This window comes from Lissotriton vulgaris, unplaced genomic scaffold (genome assembly GCF_964263255.1).
Source record: "Lissotriton vulgaris unplaced genomic scaffold, aLisVul1.2 SCAFFOLD_971, whole genome shotgun sequence".
NCBI lineage: Eukaryota > Metazoa > Chordata > Amphibia > Caudata > Salamandridae > Lissotriton > Lissotriton vulgaris.
The window spans coordinates 24967-47832 of NW_028255350.1; the positions used below are offsets into that span (position 1 = coordinate 24967).

Consider the following 22866-nt stretch of genomic DNA (forward strand, 5'->3'; position numbering starts at 1 on the left):
AGGGTGACACACAGACCTCTGGCCCACCACGTGTACAACCTGGGAAGCACATTGCTCAGTGGCAAGCTCATCTCCATCAGCAACTCCTCATCCTCAGCGAAACTTCCCTGACAGCTGGAAACATGAAGAGGTCAAAACCCTCCTGAAGAAACTCTTGGTCACCCTAAAAGACCTCAGTAACTAAAGGCCCATCTCACTGCGGCCCTTCCTGGCAAAACTCCTGGAGAAAAAGATTAATAAGCAGCTCTCTGAGCACTTGAACAGCACCACTTACAGCCAAGGTGCTACAGCAACCGCAGCATGGAAACCACACTCCTAGGAGCAACAGACAATAAACGGTCCATAATGGACCGAGGAGAAACTACTGATCTCATCCTGATCGACCTATCAGAAGCATTCATTGCCATTTCCCATGGCACCCTCACCGTCAGACTCCAGGGCTTAGGAATCCAAGGCCCACTCTGAGCTCAATCGCCTCCTTCCTCTCCAACAGGACACAATGAGTCAGACTCTCCACTTTCACCTCTGAATTCAAGAAACTTGTCTTCAGAGTCCTCCAGAGCTCCTCCCTTAGCCCAACCTTGTTCAAGGTGTAGATGGCACCTCATTCCTGCATCATTCCAACCTATGGCATTAACATTGCCTCCTACTCGAACAACACTCAGTTCATTCTCTCTCTCACCGACATGAAAACGCCACCAGGACCAACTTCACCACCTGCATGGCCAATGTGGCCAACTGGATGACAAAGAACTGCCTCAAACTGAATACAGAGATAACGGAGATCCTGATCTTCATAAGAGCTCCTCCTGACACTCCTCCTGATGGCCACCTGACCTGGGTCCCACGCCCACTCCCAGAGACCACACCAGAAACCTCAGCATCATCCTTTACAGCAAACTCACAATGAACAAACAGGTCAACACTGCCGTCGCATCCTGCTACCACATCCTCAGAATTCTTTGCAAGATTTTCAAATGGCTCCCTACGCACACAAGATGCATGGTCACCCAGACCTTCATCACCAGAAGACTATACTATGACACTCTATGTCGGCATCTCCAAGTAACTCATGCAAAATCTCTAGACCCATCCAAAACACTGCTGCCAATCTCATCCTAGTCATTCCCAGAAGCATCCACATCACTTACAACTTTGCCGTCCTAAAATGGCTACCCATTCAGAAATACTGCAAATTCAAGCTGCTCATCCACGCCTACAACGCCCCCCACAAACCAGGACAAGAGTACCTCGATGACCGATTCCAACTCCACCAAACCTTTAGACAATTACTCTCATCCGCTCTATCCTTCACACAAATCTCCCACATCTGCAGAAGCGTGAAAGGAGGGCACGCTTTGTCATTCATCGGCATCAACAACTGGAATGTACCTATTGAACACATCAGGACTGCCACTCCACTTCTCAACTTCCGCAAGAAGCTGAAGGCCTGGCTGTTCAACTAGGAGCACCACCAGGCCTTGCTCCTGCTCCAGCACCTGGATACGCTCATGGGTGAAAAGGTGTGCCATTCAATACTAAATTGCATAATATAACAACAAATGAAAGACTCAATATTCCTATCCAATTCACCTTTTGTTAGTCTGCCCCATGCTTATTGTTCATGCTACCTCTGCCCACTCTACCCACTTGAACTGCTCTTTATAACCCCCCCGCTCCATGACTTTTTCCTCCCCTGCGTTCTTCCCTTGCTGACCTGTACAGTTCCTCTTCCCTTCCAAAATACATCTTCTGTTGTCAATACCCCAAGTTTCAGCCATTTCCTTTCTCATAATCCTTCCTGCCGGCACCATAAACGTAATCCATGCGCTGAACATCTCTTCTTCTTCCTTTACTTCCACCTCTCATCTTCCCCACTGACTGCATTCCTACACCCCAGGCACACCTCATACTGATATAATTCTCTCTATTACAGAATCTCTTCTTTGGTTCTGCAACCTCACTGCACTGCTTGAACAGTCTCTAACCTGTGGCTTCTCCATTACTTTAGTGAGCTACTTCTTTTGCACCTAATTCCAATTTCCAAGCATCCTTCCCCGTTGTACCCAGAGACTGTTTGCGTATTGTGCTTTGTCTTAGTGCCCTCCCACTTCATTTGTGAGGTAGTACTAACAGAGTATCCGGCCGGCCGGCAGGATTACGAAGAAAAAAAAACTTGAGAAGCAGGGCTAGTTATCCAACCAGGGAGCTGTTTGTGAATCACAAAACAAATCTATGTGAAGAATTACTAAAAATAAAATGATTACTGACAAATATATATCTTTGCTTTCAGCCTTTCACTTATTTTATTTTTTGTTTGCCATATTTCTCTTTTCATAGTGCAATTACGGGTTATATATTGATGGACACAATTTTATAAAAATCACATAATCACATTTAGACCCCACAACACAAGACATTTATAATCACAAAACAAAGATAAGATATTATTAAGCTATCATGGCCACAATTTAGGACCAATGTATCAGTAGTGGTTATAACTATTCTTTCAAAGGTATATAATCCACATGCAAGATAGCCTAGAGAGAAGACACCTACTTTTTTTCTCAGCATAAACAATTATAAAAATTAATCCTAGGTTGGCTCCTTTAAATCAAAATAGAGTTGATGCGTTTCGGTCTGTATGATTTCAAAGGCCTCATCAGGACCAGCGGGTGATAGGAGACCGTAATTCTAAAAGCAAAAATATTGTGTGTGATCTTATATTTCAATTTTTCTTTTATGTATAACTACTTCAGGCTAGCCTAAGTAAGCCCATATTATCTTTAAAAACTAGGAAGAATTTGAGTGCTGGTATACGCGCACATTGCTAGATGCCTAAAACAAAAAGACTAAATGAAGTACCATGAGCTGCTCATCGTGAATAACTAGCCAACAAGATGAGCCATCTGGGAGACTGCATGCCCAAACCTAAGAAACAGGCTGGAGATTGCTTAGCAAATCTCAGGAGGTGTTTATATACAGTGTGCAGAGCAAATATGCAAGTGACACACGATGCATAAGAAAAAAGTGAGTTCCAAGCCCACTGTGCATCTACTTATGTGTGCTTGAACGTTAGCCCCTAGTGATTCATGCTAAGAATCCATTTTCAGTGTGCAGGCATTACCTCGATACGGCGCTTTGTTTAGCACCCACTGTGTATTTAAAGAGTATATGCGTACAGGGTGCTCAATAAAATGTATTTCTCCAAAATCCTGTTTGTATAGGAGCGGCTCCATCACCTGTAGCGAAAATGTTTTGTTGTATCAGTGGCAGCTGTGCATACAAATACGCCATGCCGCGGAAAGTAATAAGAAATATTTGCTGTTTTCACATGCTTTGAAGTGGACTGTAGTCGAGAAATTTCCTATTGTAGTTTATTGCTAAATCTGGAACTGTCAACATGTTTCTGTTTATTTTAAATCATTTTTCATAAGTAATTGTAATAATTAAGTAGTGTGCAATTTATTATTCTAACATGCTTAAGTCATGTATTAACCTTTACCTTTATGTTGTGTCAGTTTAATTGTATGCCTTAATACCAGATACATTAACTTAAACTTCTAGTATAATTCTGTTTATACTATTTTACATCCTTCATGCTAAACTTATCAGAGCACTGTAGTAAAACATTGTGTATACATAAAATTATAAATCACACCTTAGGAAAATACACAACATACAATACATCCTCCCATGACAGTAGAGTTTCAAAATTTACATTGGCTCACTACACATGTTTTCTCCTCAGATGTTCAGTGTGAATTAATCTAAGTTTCCACGGATGTAAATGTATTCAGTACATCTCCTTGTATAACAATATGATTCGTGGTGCAGAACTTTCAATGGCAAGTATTGTCATCGTCCTCTTACAACCCAATAATATTTTAATATGATATAATTTGTGTATGTTTTATATGGTATCTGTGGGTCTCATTCATAAATTAAACTGGAAATGTAGTTCCATTGGATTAAGCTAATGTAGTGATTGCATTTTTGACTTTTTTGTAACATTCAAAGAATTCCAAGAGTAATCTGTGACTGTGGCCGATTCACACAAGTTTTTACATGGGTAAACATTTTCAAATATATAGACATGTCATAGTGAAAAAATACATTTTTACTAATGTATTTATGTTTTTCTACAGGAAAAGTCATTTTCCAGTGGAGATGAGATATGATTCCTTGTACTCCACCACCAATTTTGGGATGTTACTCCCTTTCCAACCAGAAAACCTATTCACTCCTGTCCTCCAGGTTCAGGGGGGGAAGCAATCAGTCTAGCACCTATAAAGAGTTGTGAATAGCAGAAGCCCATACATTTGTGGAGGTTCGCTATCTTATGCGCGTTAGTCCTCACAGAGTAGCCCACATACGGGCCCCTCTAAGCGGATTTGCTCACACCGAGATTTCAGTGCACTGGCTTGCTGGTAGAGATTTCCGTATTAGCACATGTATTTATTAGTGTGAACTCATATACTGTGAATCTGTAATGAGAACTTACAGCCATAAATTCACCTGTTAGCGCACCAAAGTACAATTTAGGTGCACACATATATCGTGCATTGGGTCCTGTGTTATTAGCTCACACTAGATCACCTTCTCAGTTAAGCCTATTCTCATTGGTCTAGTATTTCAGAAAAAAAATGTTCTGCTCTATGTATCCAAGGTTTTGTTTTTCTTTTCCAATGAAAGTTCCATTTAGAATTCGATCCCATGCACTCTGATCTGCTGCGGCCATAACTACCTCTAATGGTCGCATCTTCTCTACTTTGTTGTTTCCAGAAAATATCTCTTCCCTTCTAGATCCCCTGGAGAAGTTGTGAGAGATCCTTGGCCTCTTCTATTTTGCCATCTCGCTCAAACCAACCGGCTATCTTTGACAACTCATATTTACAGTGAATTTTGCTCTTTGTTTCACAAGACATTTTGAAACCTTTTACAAATACGTTGGCTGCATCCTTTAGCAAATGTTTCTTGTAGAGTAGAAATCTCCCGACGCTGACATAAAAAGCTTGTTGACATTTCCCACTGGCATTAGGGAGCTCCCTCTCTAGATTATCATATATCTCTTGCTGGTAGGCCTCTTGGTTATTCAACCCATATGCTTCTGCTAAGGAAATTTTTGCAAAGATGCAATGTGGATCCAATTGAATGGCACGTTTGTGAGCCTGGATAATTGCTGCTCTAGCCTTTTCTGATGGCAAAATGTTTACTTTCTCTATGAGTTGCCTCTGGTACATGAAGCCCAGGTCTCTATGAAGAAGAGAATAATCTCCAACTTCGGAAATGGCTTGCTTTAGGATGTCACAGCATCTGTTATTATGTTGTTGCTGAAAGACGTGTGCCGCATTCCTCAGGACCTCAGGATCGCGACTGTTTTTCACCACATTTTCTGCGAGCTCTTGCGCTTGGCCAAAGTCTGAATCCTCAAGCAGCAGAGCCAGGTAGGCCCTACACTCATAATTGATTGGCTCTTGATGGATGATATCTCTAAGTTTGGAAATTGCTTCTTCTTTCAGTTCTCTGCCTGCACCGTTGCGTTGGGCCACTGCATAAAGTGCTATAGCCAGCCCAGCACTGAATTCCACATTTTTGGGGTTTTCTGACAATGCTGCCTGGAAACAGCTTGCTGCCCGCTCTCCGTATCGAAAACCAATCGCCATTAGGGACCAACCAATCATTCCACTAATCTCAGGAATAGTTGGTGTAGATTGAGAGGGATGAGAAAGGAACTGACTTATTGTGTCAGATTTGTCGAGGTATTGCTCTACCATTTCATAGTTACACAAATGATAGTAGATCCAGGCATAGTTACCATAGATGACCAACTTAGGCCCTATCAAGCTGGCTTGTTGACCTTCTCCCAAACACTCTTCAGCTGTCCTAAGACTTTCAAGGGCCTCCTGGTATCTTCCTTCCCGCTGGTGTATATAGGCCTGCAGTGCGTAAAAGGTGGAACGGTTGTTGTAAGGCGTGTGTTGAATTCTGACGTTGAGACCTTGCTTCACGTGTCCTAAATCAGTTTTGTCTTGCTCCTCAAGACTCCAGGTGAAGTGACACTGAAGCTTCTCCAATCTCTCCTTCAAAGGCATGGTACTGCAATGAAAAGAGAGTCAGGGAGAACATGTTATACATTTATCACTTCCTGGGATCAGTCAGCTGGACCTGTCAGCTTTGCAGTGCTTCATTTATTTTCCACAATCTGTGCGCGGCATTCTTTTTGCCTTCAGGTAAGTGTATGTGACTGTGAGTAGGAGAATGGGTGTTAAGAAGGCTGGTTTCAGTTGCTTTGGGCAGTGGCAGGTGGGGAAGTTTAAAACAGATGGGGGTCTGAGGGGGTGGGGGTGGGGGGGGCAGGGGGGGAATACCGGACACAATTGTATGGAGCCAGTGGGGAATATGAAATGTAAAAAAGAAAAATATGAGCCAAATTGTGCATTTTACTTCTCAAATACACAAATAATTTGGTTAACAATCAATGCATTTTCCAGGCAGTAATAACAGGACCTTAATGGAATATTCTAAAACATCAAGTAAACTCGACCCTATCCTGTAGTGTTTAGAGATTTGCCTCAATGGGAGGGAAAAGCATTGCACCCAGTCAGTGCCTTTCACTGCATGAGATCCCAAAGACAGAGACCAAAACGCAATTTGTTGACATAATCTGAGTCTGCCAATTTTTAAAATATACGAAGAATGAATGAACGAAATGGCATTTATATTCAGTGCATACAAAAAACTGCTACTTCTTGAACAAAGTGTCTTCGCGCATAGCATCTTGAAGGATCCTGAAACCTCATAGGTGCCAAGGTTTCAGATTGCTATAAGTAACAATTTCATAATGGCAGTGTAATTATGAGTGAACGACACACAGATGATGGGTAGAATACAGAGCAAATCAAACATTCACCCCCAGTCAAAAGACCTGGGTTAAATCCATTGTTCTTTTGCTCACCAAGCCACCCTAGTTTAGACCCATCTACATGCAATTCAGTCTATACTCTTTGCCTCAAGGGGACAGTCTAGTCCGAACTACCAGGCCAAGTCCTCCATGGACCGGATACAAGCATCCTGGGACCGGTTTCACGCCATCACCTTTCATCAGACAGGTTAGCTTGAATCCAGTGACACAGTGAGCCGGGCTCACGTCGGGGCATACCCGGCGCTTTTAGGGCGAGAAAGCAAAAGACACGCAGATGATGAACAGAATGCAGAGCAAATCAAACATTCCCCCCATGTCAATATATCTGGGTTCAATCCATTATTCTTTACTCACCATGCCACCCCAGTTTAGACCCAGCCATATGCAAATGAGTCTTGACCCTGAGCCTCTTGGGAACAATCCAGCCCGAACTGCCTAGCCATGTCTTCCCTGGACAGGAAACAAGCATCCTGGGAACGGTTTCGGGCCATCACCTCTCATCAACCAGGCTAGCTTGAATCCAGTAACACAGTGAGCCTGGGACCTATGTCTGTGCATACCTGGCGCACTTAGGGTGAGAAAGCAAAAGACACACATATGATGGACGGACTGCAGAGCAAATCAAACATTTACCCCCAGTCAATAGATCTGGGTTAAATCCATCATTCATTTGCTCACCATGCCACCACAATTTAGATCCAGCCGTATGCCAATCCGTCTTGACCATGTGCGCCATGCCTGCAATCCACTGCCTGTGGCCTAGGTAAGCCACTCCTCTAACAGGGTGCACTAGACCACAGATGAGGGTCCATTTGCATGAGCACTGTACCAATACAGTGTCTAAGTCCATTCTTAGACATTGTAAGTGCAGTAAACCCATAGGGCCCGATTCCCAGAACTAACTTAAGTAAAAATCCTAAACTTACTAATTTTGGTATTCACAGAAGGCATTTAGTAGTAGTAAAGTTAGGATTTTGTCTTAAGTCTGTCTTAAGTCTGTCTTAAGTCTGTCCTAAGTTTTTCTTAAGTCTGTCCAAAGTTTGTCTTAAGTCTGTCTTAAGTCTGTCTTAAGTTTGTCTTAAGTCTGTCTTAAGTCTGTCCTAAGTTTGTCTTAAGACTGTCTTAGGCCTGTCTTAAGTCAAACTTAAGACAAAATCCTAACTTTACTACTACTAAATGCAATAAGACGAGCTGACCTTACCCCCCTGGGCCCTGCGACCTCTACTCTTTCCTCACCCTTCGATCTTTCCTCTTTACTTCCTCCCTCTCTCTGTTCTCCACTGCTGTTTCCTCTATTGGATCTGTACTACTGTTTGGACCCGTTTGGTCCTAAGGACTCGCCAGTTCTTGTTCCTAGGTTGTACCTGGCCCTTGGGGCTGAGCGATCAATGACAGTGACTGTTACATGCGCAGATAACGAAGAAGCGCGCGGCCGGCCCTTCTGGGTTGTAGGCATCCCACTATAACTGAAGGTTGTATTATTATTGCGTCCCTACTTTGTTTCTATGCATTCTATTTGCATTCTATTTGACGCGGCCGGCCCTGGCAGGGTTGTAGGCTTACCGCTGTGTTTATGTCCCTATCAAGATAACCCCGCTTGCGGGGCCATAATAAAAAGATTTGAACATAAAAAGTAGTAGGACAGACTTAAGACAGACTTAAGACAAACGTAGGACAGACTTAAGACAGACTTAAGAGAGACTTAAGACAAACATAACACAGACATAAGACAGACTTAAGACAAACTTAAGACAAACTTAGGACAGACTTAAGAAAGACTGAAGACAGACGTAAGACAAAATCCTAACTTTACTACTACTATATGCCTTCTGTGAATACCAAAAGTAGTATGTCTAGGATTTTGTCTTAAGTTAGTTCTGTGAATCGGGCCCATAGAGGTCTGGAAGTTGGTCATTACTAATTCCACAGCTCCATAAAGGGTTTACTGAACACAGGGAAGTTTAGTAGCAATCGTCTCAGCACACTCAACCCACACTGATGCCCGCGGGGGATTTAATGTAAAATGCACACAGAGAGCATTTTAGAGATGCCCCCTGAAAAACGACCAGCCCAGGTTCCTGAATAGCTTCTCGCCATACGCCAGCACCAGACAGGTTTATGGAACCCTGGGTAGAGAGCCTCCACTCTCTGGGTCCAAAACAAAGCTCATCCTAGGAAGAGATGTCATGCCTCCTCCCCCAGGATGGGCTGGATCCATGAAGAGGAAGCTTCAAAGGCCTGTCACCTTTGTAAGCTGTCCCCTTCTTTTACTGCCTTCTACTGCCCCCAGCAACTGGCTCCCACCCGATCTGACCTCCACTTTAGGCAGGAGAATCTGCAAGAAAACTAAGTTTGGAGGAGAAGGGTGCACACCTTTGCCCTAGGTGGGGGAGGCAAGGTTAAGCACACATCTCAGTCCCACCATCTTGAAGATGATGGGACCAACCAATTAGGAAAATGCTCATGCTCCCCTCCCACTTGAGGGTGGCATAATAGGTGGTGCACTCACCCCCGGGAGGGCACTGATTGGTGCCAAACTGCACACCCCTTTGAACACTTCGAAATTTAGTATTTAAAGGCCACCTTGAAAATTGCCTACTCAGATTGAGGAAGAAAGAAGAAGGACCGAAGAAAAGGACACCAACTGCTTTGTCCCCAGCCCTATTGTCCGGTCCCAACTCAGACCTGCCTACAGCGGAACCCCGGTGTGTCCAGCAGCCAGCAATCCCCAGAGCCCAGAGGACCTGCTATGCACCCATCTTAAAGACGCTGTCTCCTGTGAGCACAGGATTTGCTCAACAAAGACTCAGCCCCAGAATACAGATCCAGGCGCCCATGCGATTTTGCACCACTCTGCACCCGATGCCCACAGCCCGAGTTCATGTGGCCCAACACTACAAGATGTCTCCCCAGCGATCCTGACCTGGGATCTGGTGATTCCCGACCTCCCTGAAGCGTCAAGCCAATGCCTGCAGTCTCAACCTGTAGGGTTCCCACAACAGAGACCGAAGCTGGTAAGATGACCCAACGCCAAAAGAAAACCCCTGCACCTGATGCCCTACATTCTTGGGTGGCCCAACGGACAGTGCCCAGGCATCCCACAAGAACCCAACTTACCTCTTCAGCCAGTGGTCACCTTCAGGAAGTCTCCCCGACCGAGATTGCAGCATCTTTTCCAAACCGGAGATCTCCATTGGAATTTACAGAGTACACAACATCTCCTTGGCACTCTGCATCTGGCTGCCCCTGTGCTGTTGTGTTCTTATCTAGGATCCTAATTCGATATTCCCGATTTATGCCCTTGTGAGGTTATAATCAATAATGTCCTGACAAAGGCATAAGAATCAGATTCATATTCAGTAATAGCCCATGCAATCCAAAGCACAGCATGGCTACTCCCATCGACTCCTAGAAAGCACAACGCGTTCTTTAAACGAACCAAGCCTCCAGCAGCCCGGGAAAACCCCCCCTGCTTTTGTTTTGATTTGAACAAGAACTCCTGAAGTCCTGCAAGAACTGTTAGTTCTTGGTGACGTCTTATGTCCAACCTTACGTCAAACCCGGCACCTTTCAGGTATAAAATACCAACAGCTGCCTTAAGCAAAGACACAGGGGTTTGGAGCAGAGCGGCCATCTACTTGCCCGAGAGCCCAGCTGATGCGAGTGCCCGCGGAAGCCGCCCCTCCTGTTTGACGCACTGAGAGAGACGCTGTCTTTTTCTCCAGCCGAGAAAATCCAGCTCCGGTGTTTCCAGCCTACCCTTGCAGATACCAGACCTCCCACATTCTATTACCAAGGTACGGAGCTGACTAAACCCTTAGGAGAATTCTTAATGCAGATTCTTGGCAAAATTATCTTAACCAACTTAACTTAACACTGCTACTTACTTGTCCCCTCCCACGTATTAGGCTTAGGTCAGGTACACCGGGGTAGGCGTAGTTAGAAGCACCAGTTGAGCCTTTTAGTCAATGTATTTATGTATGTATATATTTTAACCATTTTAAAGTATCATATGGCTAAGAAACCGTATCAATGCTTTTACAGTATTATTTCATAATACTACTTTTAATGTACGCACTTTACTTTACTTTAAGTATTGCAATTGTGGCAATTCATTTCTCTTGCATGAGAAGGAAGACTGCTCAATAAATAACACCTTTTTATTGAAAACGCTGTCTCTCTATTTCTCTGCATTCTGGTGAAACTAAGTATGCACTGCTGACTGAGTGAAATATCTGTCTATTGTTTTCACACGACTCTAGAGATATACTCTTATTCTGAGGGAGTAAAGTTGTCATGTTTATGCAGTTGTCGGAAACTGAATCCCTTCTTGTCTGAGCGAGGGAAGGTTATCCCTCCCTCTTCTTTCAAGAAAGTTTCCAGTGACCTCTGAGCTAGCTGGCGCAAACCTAAATTAAGTTTAACATAGTCAGTAGAGACCTAGATGACCTCAGTCCTACGTCTACACTGCTGTTTATGTTATTCCAATGCGCAGAGCCTATTGGGAAAATAGGAACTACACTACAGTGCCACTGGTAGTACAGCACCTGTGATGATAGTTGGCCCTGCAGTGCTGATCCCTACCTCAGGAGCAGAGCTCCCACAGCCAAATGGTCTGCTCACTGGCAGTCCTGACCGAAGACCCCTTTTGCCTCTTTGGCCAACATTGGGCCCTGCACTCTGCACCCGGTCGCCTTATTGCCTGCCGCTGGTGGTGCCAACTGAGTGTCCAACTGGACCTTGGGGAACATTGGTCCTAATCCCCAAAACTCCTACTCATAAGTTGTTTGCTTGCATGAGAACCGTTAACACTCTTTTACCCATAGGAACCAATGTTACTAGTTTAGTTCCTATCAACTTTCTGTTGACCTACTGTTTTGTATGAAAAGAAAGTAACTGTGTCTTAACTTAAGAATTGTCGTACTTACTTGCAAGTGACATCATCCAGTGTGTGATATCTCGGCATATCACCTCAAGTCCTGAAAGTAACTGAAAAATAGTCCAAGAGTAATCAAAAGTAATCTGACTGTATTTTAAACTGTTTTAAAAGTAATACAAACCTGTAAACTATTCCAATACAATCCACAGATGTATTTCTGTGTACAGCTCTGCATTTGAAAGTATTTCTCACTTGCCTGTGCCAAGTCCTGCTTGGTTCTACAAAAAACATAAAATATGAGTATACCTTTTTATACTAACCTAATTAGTTCTGGATTCAGTCTCTGAGTGTGTACCATCAGCCTTGATTGAGTGAATACAATAACTGCCTAACCCCTTCCATGCTCTTGACGAGCTCAGCTCGTCATGCAGCACAGTGCTCCTGTGCTCATGACGAGCTCTGCTCGTCATGACCACACCGGTTTTTATTGCTGTCCAGCACAGCAGGTGAAAATCTCTAGCAGCGATGTGGTTAACACACTGTCAGACTGAAAAGGATCCTCTTTGTAAACTGCACGGGAACAGAGATGCTGGCTCCCAAATCCACCCAAAGCCAATAACCCAGAGCTCATTAAATACGAGACTCCGAACTATTTACTCTGAGGGAAGGGGGAAATTGGATAAAATAATAAATGACAAAGAAGAAATCCTCTTGAATGGCTCCGCTCGTCAGTCCGACCTGCAGACCAATACTGGCGGGAACTCTGCGAAAAGAATAACATTTAGCCTTAAACGATACCTTCCTCTCTCTACTCTTCCCCTACCATTATCTCTAACTCTCACCTACCATTGTTTACAAGAGTTTTGCCCTCTCTTCGGTTTTGGATTTAGCTCTGGACACAGCTGGATGTTTCTTTCTTTATTATCCTGCAATTGTTATGTTATGTTATGTTATGTTATGTTATGTTATGTTATGTTATGTTATGTTATGTTATGTTATGTTATGTTATGTTATGTCATCCGGATTTATTGAGCGCACAGATGCCCCAGCGAAGGGGCGTCCTGGCGCTAGTACAGAACAAAAAAACGGATAGAAGGTGGAAGACACAACACAACAACAGCAGAACTAAGGAGCTACGGGGAAGAGAAAGGTTTTGACAGCCTTCCTAAAAGCAAGGAGCTCATCAATGGCACGAATGTGGACAGGCAAGGAATTCCATAGTTTGGCGGCAAGAACTCGAAAGGAGCGACCGCCAATCCTGGATCTCTTGAAACGAGGAACTATGGCGAGGTGGAGAGCAGAGGACCTCAGAGAACGAGCTGGGACGTAAGGGGAAATGAGTTGCTGCAGATTCTGAGGGGAAGAAAGCTTAAGGATTTTGAATGTCAAAATCAAAGATTTAAACTTTATTCTCTGTGCCACCGGAAGCCAATGGAGATTGAAGATGGTTCTCCTAGCTGAGCAGAATTTAGGCAAACCAACCAGAGCCCTGGCGGCAGCGTTCTGGACGCGTTGGAGACGGGAGAGCTCAGCCTGATTGACTCCAAGAAAAAGAGAGCTAGCATAGTCTAATTTAGACAAAATCATGGCTTGTACGATGAGTTGACGGGTGGGAGCGTCAAAGTATTTGAAGGTGGACCGAAGCTGACGCAGAATCACAAAGCATGATGCAGCGGTCTTTTTAGTATGAGTGGAAAAGCTCAGTTGGGAGTCAAACCATACCCCAAGGTTCTTAACTTCAGTGGCGGGGGTAGGGGTAGGACCGGGCTCATGTGGCCATCAGCTATCGCCCCACAGATGAATATGTTTCCCCACAGTGAGCACCTCGATTTTCTTAGCGTTCAATTGCAGAAAATTATCATTCATCCAGTGGGCCACAGATATAAGTCCCTCACGGAACTTAGCTGCCTCGAGATCGGAGGCCCCACTAATCGCAACCGCCAGCTGCGTGTCGTCTGCGTAGGGCACGATGGAAAGGTTCCCACGCATGGCGACAGCAGCTAGCGGCTGAACATAAAGATTAAATAGGGTGGGGCTTAAAGCCGATCCCTGAGGAACTCCCTGGGCAATCGCATGTGGTTTGGATTCGAAGGGGGGAGTGATGACCCTGAAGGAGCGATCAGAGAGAAAGGATCTAAACCATTCAAGAGCCAGCTTATCCACCCCTGCCTCAACCAGACGTTGGAGTAAAATGTCATGGGAGACAGTGTCGAAAGCGGCACTTAGATCAAGGAGCACAAGTGCCGGCGTGTGGCCGGAATCCTCCAACATGCGAAGATGTTCAGCCATGTACAGGAGCGCAGTCTCGGTGCTGTGACCGGGCCTAAAACCATTCTGCGAGGGATCTAAAATATTCGCAGAATGGAGATGTTTTGCTAGAATGGTATTAACATGAGCCTCAGTCAGTTTAGCAGCCCACGGGAAAGAGAGATGCAATTCACAATGATATTATATGTTAGCCTCCCTACACTTTGGTTTATCCTAAATTATTCTCTCTTTTTATTACTCACTCTCTGCCTGTCTATAAACTCCACTATTTTAGATTCTTTCTTCTGTCTTCTTGTAAATCCTTTTCTTATTATTCGCTACTTCATTTATTCAGGTTAACCTTCCTCAAGTAGGCTTTACTAATTCTGTCTCTTATGTATTCTCCTCAGGAATTTCACCATCCGTTCTTTCCTGTTCAATGACCATTAACTGTGAAAATTTGCTCTTAACAATCACAGGGTGAATTACTTCAGTCTTTAAATACGGAATGTCTTTACTGAGCTCAGGTATTTTAAGTTGTCACTTATCTGCGTTTCTATTCTTCTCTTCTTGACAGGTTACCGACGTTCTTCGCTGGTCTCTGATGAATTATGCAACCAACCTAGTTGTCGTTCGACTCCGTAGGCAGCAGCACTAAAGTTCTTCGGGTTTTCTCTAACAGGGTTTCTCTTCCGATAATCAGTCAAGAAGTTAGTCGCTTCTCTGTAAAACGTGACTCGCTCTTAACGTCAACCAGGACTAAGATTTTAAGGGTTTTCTGTTTCACTACTCCCAAAATAACGATTCATTTAACCAAACTTCAAACTCTCTGATTTTCACTTCCTCTTCGGGGAACGCCGTTAGTGAAGTTCGCAGTTTCATGTCATCGCGCGCCTCACCTGGATTCCGTTGCTTGGAAAGTTAAACACTGGACCGCTGACCGCGGCGCAAACCGGCGGCCATCTTAAGGTTCCAAAACCTGAACCTCTCAGCCCAGGTACTCACCATTGGTCTTAGTTTGCCTTGACAAGCCGGTACATGGGTGATTGTCGCAACTTGTGAATCAGGGATCCTGACACACACCCTCTGGATAACACTAACTGCTTGACCACACTACCACAAGGAGAGCTGTTAGTACTGGTCTAATTTATCCTCTGCTATATCTCTGGGGACTCCCTGGACTCTGTGCAAACGATACCTTACATTGATATAGTATATGCAGAGCCAGCTTCCTACCCACAGCACGCTGCTACTCCAGACCACACCGGCTTTTGTTTAAATCAGGCAGTATTGGAGTATGATTACTTAGCCCTGAGGAGGCACTGTTTCAGTGTGGTGATGCAGACAACCACACTGAAATGCATCTAACGCCTTATGCTTGGTACTTGTTAGGGCTGTATATCCTCTACCCTACCTACCCCTTTAACACCACCCGTCACAATGGTAACCACAATTGCTCTCTATTCAGGATGTAGGGTTGTAAGGTGGTAATTGCTTGTGAAACAATTGTGGGTTGGAGTCAAGGATGTGATCATGAGGGGCTATGACACAAGTGAGGTGGTAAGATCTGGCAAAAGGGGACTACTAGACCAACTGAGCCCCAGTTTCTCCCATTGCTGGCATACATGTTTAATTTCTTTGCTTGAGGTTTTATCTTCATGCAGATTGCAGGCAAAGAACAGGAGTTAATGTCAGCATTCCAAGACAGCTAATCTACTTGGAAGGGAAAAGATGAAAAAATGAAGTTACACATATTTTTCAATGACAGGTTTTAAGCGTCAGCTTATCCCTCAGGTTAGACAGTTCTTACAGGTTCAGACACTTACTATTCAAGAAGCAAATAAACACAATTTGTAAAGAGCTTTTATTTGTATACATGCCGTAAAAGCAATTGTATTCACTAATTCCACATTTTGTAATACGTTTGATTCCTGACAAGCTACATATATACCAACTAGCTCATTATTTGATGAAGATGGTTCCTGCTCTGTGAGAAATGTGGCTACACCGATGCCATTGCTACATTCTAGCCCCTCTCTCTGAATACCTATTTGTATTGTGATCCCTGGTTTTGTTCCTTACAGAGGCACCGATTAGCTTTTTGGAAAATGGGCACTGCGTTCGACCAAAGTACCAAGAAAGACGTCTGGGGAAATATTCAACAGAAAATAAATGCACTTCAGGTGACATAAATATGTTGCTGTAATAATAGTGTGTCCAAAGATATTGCTAGTGCGCCACAAACCACACATCACATAAAGGTGAGTACAGAAATGAGACCCCCCTCATGAGCATAAGCAGACATGGCCATCTTCCTACAGTCTGCTGTGGGATAGTGGGTGAAAAATGGTGGACTGGAATTCGACCCGAGTAACTGAAAATGGATGAGATATTTGCAAGAATTCCACCATCAGCTTTGTGTTTTGTTAAGTGTGGTATACTGAGTGCAACAGCTATGCCGTGGCGTGGGTCCTGTGCTCCTTTGTGCCACTGGACTCAAACTATACCTCACCGACGAGGTGCAGCTTGGTCAAAACTGGTACATTGTTGCTTGTGCTGTTGGGACAAGAGCTGGCATTTTGGATTTGACTGTTCCTATTGGAGCATGATCAATGCAAATTTGCATACATCTGGTTTCCAGCCAAATTGGAATTACCTCAAACTTTGAATAAGGGAATTAGAAGTGACCATTTAGTATCCTAGTAAGTTCACAATGGGTGTCTGCTTTAGAACCCAGGCAGGCCATTCAAATGCCCTGAAATTGGGTCATCAGAGAAGTTTACCATTCTGACACATTCACACATTTCCGCCCCCTCTGCACCTCCATCTCAGCCATGGTGCTCATGCTGAAATTGGAATAAGAGTTTAGAGTCAAAAACAATTGCAACTTTCTGTCTCCTGACAATTCTGACTGCCTCCATGGAATTAAAACTGGACCAATAATGAGCGGAAATGGAGCAGAGATCATTAGCTTGCCATAAAGGTAAGTGAAGGGCCATAGTAAATAGATAGAAGAATGTGTTTTCATTGGGTCACGACACTGTAAAATGTTTTTCATCCATGTGCAGAATGCAGTAGAGGGCTTTTAACTCGGATACAGAGCACAGCAAAAGATGATTGGCTCATTCACAGTAAATGTAGCCACAGCAGCCCTGCATCCTCCACCGCCACTGAGACATATAGAACCTCCATCTTTCACTGTCCCAGAGCCCGGCATGAGTCTCCTCTTCCACTGTTGCACATTCTTGACAATTTTTCCTTAAGCTCTGTCAGAATAGGAGTGTGGAGGATCCTTGGTGCTACAACAGGTCAATCATCACAACGACGCACTAGCTAAGCATGCTAGAAGATGCTAGGGATAGGAGTAAGGTGAGTCATAAATGCTGTGAGATGAAGGGTGAGGTAGGGTAAAGATGATCTGACAGGTTTGATATAGAAGGAATGAGACAGGGATTGGGTAATGAAAGGATGAATAAAAGGTGCTGAAAAGGGTTTATTCTGATGTTTGGTCAAGAAGAATGGTGAGGAGAAGTCTGGGAGGAGATGTCTGAGACATGATAGAGAAAAAAAAAGAGGGCGGGTTTCTCACAGATCTTGCTGGCACTCTTAGTCACTCAGTGTATGAAGATGATGTCTTACCCTTGTCCTTCATCAAAATCCTCTCTGGGGAAGCTTTCTCATCTCTACTCACAATGCCTCCTTCACACAAGGCATCTTTCCAGCTCTCAAGACATACCAGACTCTCCATCTTTTTAAGAAATCCACACTATACCCTGAAGACCTGGCCAGCCTATGGCCTATTACTAACCTACCCTTCATCATCATATTCATTGTAAAGGCAGTCTATGTTCAACTCTATGTTCATATCAACACCAACCAACCCGCTGCGCAGCTACCAACCCTGCTCCAGATAACGCTGCAGCAAAGAGACAGTTACGATCCATATCAGAAATGCTCCGTGGATGTCAAAGAATGATAAGCCCTCCCACTCAAATTGCTCAATGTCTGAGCCACCTTTCACACCATATTCCATCCTACCCTCTTCCTCACACTGCATTCTCAACTGGGATTCACTAGCAGCGTATTTCAGTGGTTCTCCTCCAACTATCAAACCAACTTCAATTTACTCACATGTACACCTCTAGGTCAAAGAACCTACCTATCACCTGCTTAGTATCTCCAGAATTCATCTTACCTCTCATCTTCTTCATCCTCAACATGGAGCCCCGTGAACTCTATTCACTGATAAAAGGACTAGAATTTACAAACATGTCAATGACGCACAACTCCACTGAAAGTTCTCCTCTCTCCAAACACTCAGCTTCTCGGACACTGCTTGTATGTCATCCATAGCTTAATGTCCAGAATCCACTTGAAGTGTATCATCACCAAAATAGAATTTCTATTATTTGTCAAGAACAAAAAGCAACAACTAGTCCAAACCTCGCTCAAAAATATGGACGAGTTCATTTCCATGGCATCATCAGGAAGAAAAGATAGATAGCCAGGTACCACCAATCTAAACTAAAAATAAGAAAGTGGTTTAATAACTGCCATTCAAGTCCTCCTTCTGTTGCATCCTGATGGGGTAAACATCATACTCCTCTGTATCCCAGAATCCTCATTGGCCCATTGTGGGGCATCCTGCACTCTGCAGCATGTCTCATCAAGTGTATTCCACTCCAATGCACTTCTCCAGGCTAACCTTGCAAGCCTGCACCATCATCATCTACAAAACCACCTTGACCAGCACCCCTGCTTATCTTAACCGCATCCGCGCTCAGAGAATTCTGCTCGCATGCTCAGATTTTCAAAATCCCATGCTTCATGACGAGCTGGGCTCGGCATCAGCGTGCGAGGAGGCTACGCCATGACGAGCCCAGCTCGTCATGAGCGTGGAAGGTGTTAAAGACAAGATCACCATCTCTGATGGTTCACTGCATGCATGCTCTCTGCCAAGTCACCTTCAGACTGGAGACGGAAAAGTGTGCACAAGAAAATCAGGGCTTCTCCATTTGTGCACCCAGAATCTGCAAAGACATTTCTCTATACATCAAGACTGTTCCCAAGCCTTCTTCAACTTCATAAAGAGCTAAAGACACAACTTTTAAAGACCACCACATCACATTGCAGTAACAATACTTCTGCTCTCTGCACCAGCCCTTCCAATGACTGGATAAATTCTCTCCAGAGGAGTAAGAGCTAGCCAAACTAACCCACAGGGGGGCTCATTTCCATTAGCTTGCCTCCCTTGACCTTTACAAATTCCTGTTGTAAACCTGCCATCTGGTTGGAACACAGGATGTGGAGGTAGGTACGCCTGTCATTCCTTACTGATCTGCTCTCTCTTTGAGCTCAGCTTGATTTACCCAGTCCCCTCTGCAGGATCCATCCTCTTCAGCTTCAGTGCGTTCTCCATCAGATAACCTCTGCTCTAGCCAGGCCACTTATCACCTAATCAAAGAAACCTGGCAAAGCCTGTCAAGGCTGACCAATCAGCAGAGACCGTTAGAAGGCTGGACTTTGGCTTACAGAAGAGAAATTTCCATAACGTCCCTTCTATATTAGTTTTGACAAATTCAACAGTGGAAAGTTGTTGCATTTATCAACGCCAATCTTTTAAGTACTTGAATAATATTTAACTTATTTCTTAGCAATATTTATAACTAAATAATATATTGCAATTTTATATATTAGCCTATGTAGCTACGCTTCTAAAATTCGGAAAAATGAAACAGGCAAGTTTACCCTCACCACGGCATATAATCATCTTTTATAAGGCCCCTGCTTATAGTTGCATGACCCCCCCCCCCACCCCTGGGACACCAAGGGGAGACCCTGGGAGTACCTAACATGTAAACACAAGGTAGATTATCACTTTTAAAGTGCCATACCACCAAAGTCGAGTTTGCACACAATTTTACTTTTAAAGACAGTCTTCAAAGCCAGGGTGTCTTTAGAATGACAGCATGCACTCAGCAGTGCACACATGCAAGAGCAGGAACTATGCTTGCCTCTACCCTTCGATGCTCTATTTTTAGGGACTTATAGGCAGTTTGAAACCCCTTGCCCTAATATATACTAAAGACTTATAGGGTCTGTCAATACCAATTGTAAGGGTACCCTATTACATGTACCCTTTTACACATAGCACTGGCCTTGGGCCTGGTTAGAAGAGCCCAGGGTACAGTCAGAGTCAGTTAACACCAGTATCATTCAGCAAAAAAATGCAGACATATACATACCTAAACACATACATAGACAGAGAGTAGGGTCATGTATTAGGCTAGGAAATCAGGAAAGAAGATCAATAGGGCAGCAGAAATTTGTGGGCAAATAAGAGTTTTCTTGGAGAGAGTACAGACTGAGAATAGTTATGGGGAGGGCCGATGGGTGGCACAGGTGAAATTGGTAGAGCTAGATGTTGAGGCGGAAGAGAGCTTTGACAGAGGCTTAATGACGGGCTCAAGCAATGGAAGAAGGTTTCGTTCGCAGATTGAGAAAGTAAGGGTCACTGGGAGAGTGTGGGAGGGCAAGAGGATCAAACGCCCCAAAAGAACTCTACGTTCTCAGTCAGCAAGGCTGTTAATATTTACCCTCACCAAACGGAAGAAATGGTGAGGTTCAGCCTGCTTGGTTCTTGTGGTCAAATACTGGAAAAAATCTCCCACTTCCTCTCAGATGCATCCCCAAAAAGAAATCTTTCTGCAAGATTCTGAAAACTCACTCATTTAAGCTGTAGGGTATGGGAGAACCCCCACTGGTCCTTTGCCTCAGTGACGGACACTCTAGTAGTAACTGTCGTGCTCTAAAAAAAAACCTAATTCATTCATTCATTCAAGAGGAGGACTGCGAAAAGTGGGAAACTGAAAAAGCTTAAACTATATCAATGCTGCTTCAACTGCAGAGTGTGCACTATACAAATGCTGATAACATAACATAAAGCAATGTTTTTATGGAGCTGGGTAGAGAAGGTCAGAGAAATGAGCTGACGAGAAGATCTTCACAGCATCTTCACAGCATGATAGTTAGGTTTTGCCCACCTACTCAGATATTTTATAGTCTGGGGCAGCCAATAACCCTAAATATCTCGAAAGTCCAAAGATTTGATGGGTCACCGGTGTCACTGCTGGATTGATATAATTCACATTATACATTTTTTAAGTACTAGGTGGAATTAGGGGTAAACACCCAAAACAAGTTACACAGAAAAAAATTATTTGTAAGGCCTCACACAACTTTATATTGAAATCAGCTACCTCCAAGTTGGAACACTAATATTCCATAGCATATCCGACCAATTGCTTGCACACCAAATCTAGTAGTGCAGTGATTCTTTGGTAAAATCTGATTCAAAGCGAGTCCATAAACAAGCTTATGCAGTTTACTTTTATTTCAGAATTTCAGTCAATATGTGAACTATATCATCACAGGTTATGGTTTGACCCTTTGTAGAGCGCACATTCCACTCAGGAGTGTATCCAGGCATTAGATGAGAGGGCACTGGGCTGGCTGAGTCTGAGGTCGAGGTGAAGAGTCATGTCTCCAGCTTCTTGTGGAATCTATGGACTGGAGAGGTGGCTCTGATGTGCAGAGGGAGGTTGTTCCAGGCAATGTTTTTGGGTGTGAGTGACAATAAGGTGTAGCTGCCGGCCCTGACTATGTGAGTGCAGAGCATTTCAGTTGGCAGAAGGTCGGCCTAACACAGGTTCATGGTCGGGGATTGGAAACTGATACAGCTGTTAAAGTAAGCGAGTGTGATTGTGAACAGGGAGCCAGTGGAGCTCTTTGAGGTCTGATGTGATGTGTGTGCAGGGTGGGAGCCTGAGTGTGAGTCTGGCTGCTGCGTTTTGTATGCATTCTATGTGTGACAAACATATTAGAAACATCCCAGATTAATTCAACTGTGATACCTATAACTTGCATTTTTGTCAGAATAAATACAGGAACTGCAGGCAGCACAGCTTGGAAACAGCGGGAGTCAATCACTGCACAGCTCTTCCGACCTGTGCTGTGTATCAGGGAGGTGTTAATTGTGAGGTATGAGTGCAGCCTCTGCAGGAGATATAACCTTTACTTATTAAGCTTCTGTAGGAATGCAGTATGAGTGATGCCAATGGTCTACTTTACTAAGAACATAAATGAATATTGCGGCTGGTGCAGCTGACATTCAGACATAGGGGGACGTCGGAAAGTCTTTTATTCAACAGTGCTGTGTACCATGGACCTTGCATGAAGAAAAACTCTGTTATATGGATAGTTTTTAGTTCACACTGCACTGGAGTTTACCAGGTGACAGTGATGGAAGTCTCCGAATGTCAACAAAGGTGAATGTTTAAAATGCCACCTGTGCTTTGTTGAGTTTTGATCTATTCCATGAAGCCGTGACTGCTTCCTTGGACAGATTTTAAAGTTCCCTCCTAGTCCCATTCTTGTTTTGGAGTCCTGAAACTAGTGGAGTACCAAAGGTGAAACGGTCACAAAAGCAAGCAAGAAAAATCAAAATAACATTTGAAGCTTACCTCTCTTTGCAACTCTTTGCAGCCGCTTTTCTTTTTACAGAAGATAGAAGTATCGCCTGTGACCTGTATATATATGTTTGTTAAAGGTTGAGGAATGGCTCAGACTCCTCCCCTTGGTTGAAAGTTAATATTTGCATTCAATTGTCTCAACTGTGGTGTAACTTCATTCATTGTTTCTATTCCTGGGAAACTGAAAGTTGTCATTCCCAGACCTCAGCCCGGTTTGGTAGCTTATGAGAGAGCGCAAAACTGAGTTAGAAATTGTAGGGGTGTACCATATTCATGAGTAATCA

The 22866-nt window shown here is 43.9% G+C and overlaps 1 protein-coding gene across 1 annotated transcript; it reads right to left on the bottom strand.

Moving 5' to 3' along the window:
- Positions 1 to 2278: 2278 nt before the first annotated feature.
- LOC147659155 (interferon-induced protein with tetratricopeptide repeats 5-like) lies at positions 2279 to 22610 on the bottom strand. The gene is made up of 2 exons (XM_086951934.1): positions 22574 to 22610; positions 2279 to 6099 (listed from the first exon to the last, which is right to left on the bottom strand). The coding sequence occupies exon 2, from the start codon at positions 6093 to 6095 to the stop codon at positions 4803 to 4805; it is 1293 nt and encodes a 430-aa protein (XP_086808060.1). The 5' UTR covers positions 6096 to 6099; positions 22574 to 22610; the 3' UTR covers positions 2279 to 4802.
- Positions 22611 to 22866: the final 256 nt, after the last annotated feature.

What these genes read in the sequence shown, in the direction of transcription:
- LOC147659155 (XM_086951934.1), bottom strand. Translation starts at nt 6,095, where the DNA reads ATGCCTTTGAAGGAGAGATTGGAGAAGCTTCAGTGTCACTTCACCTGG.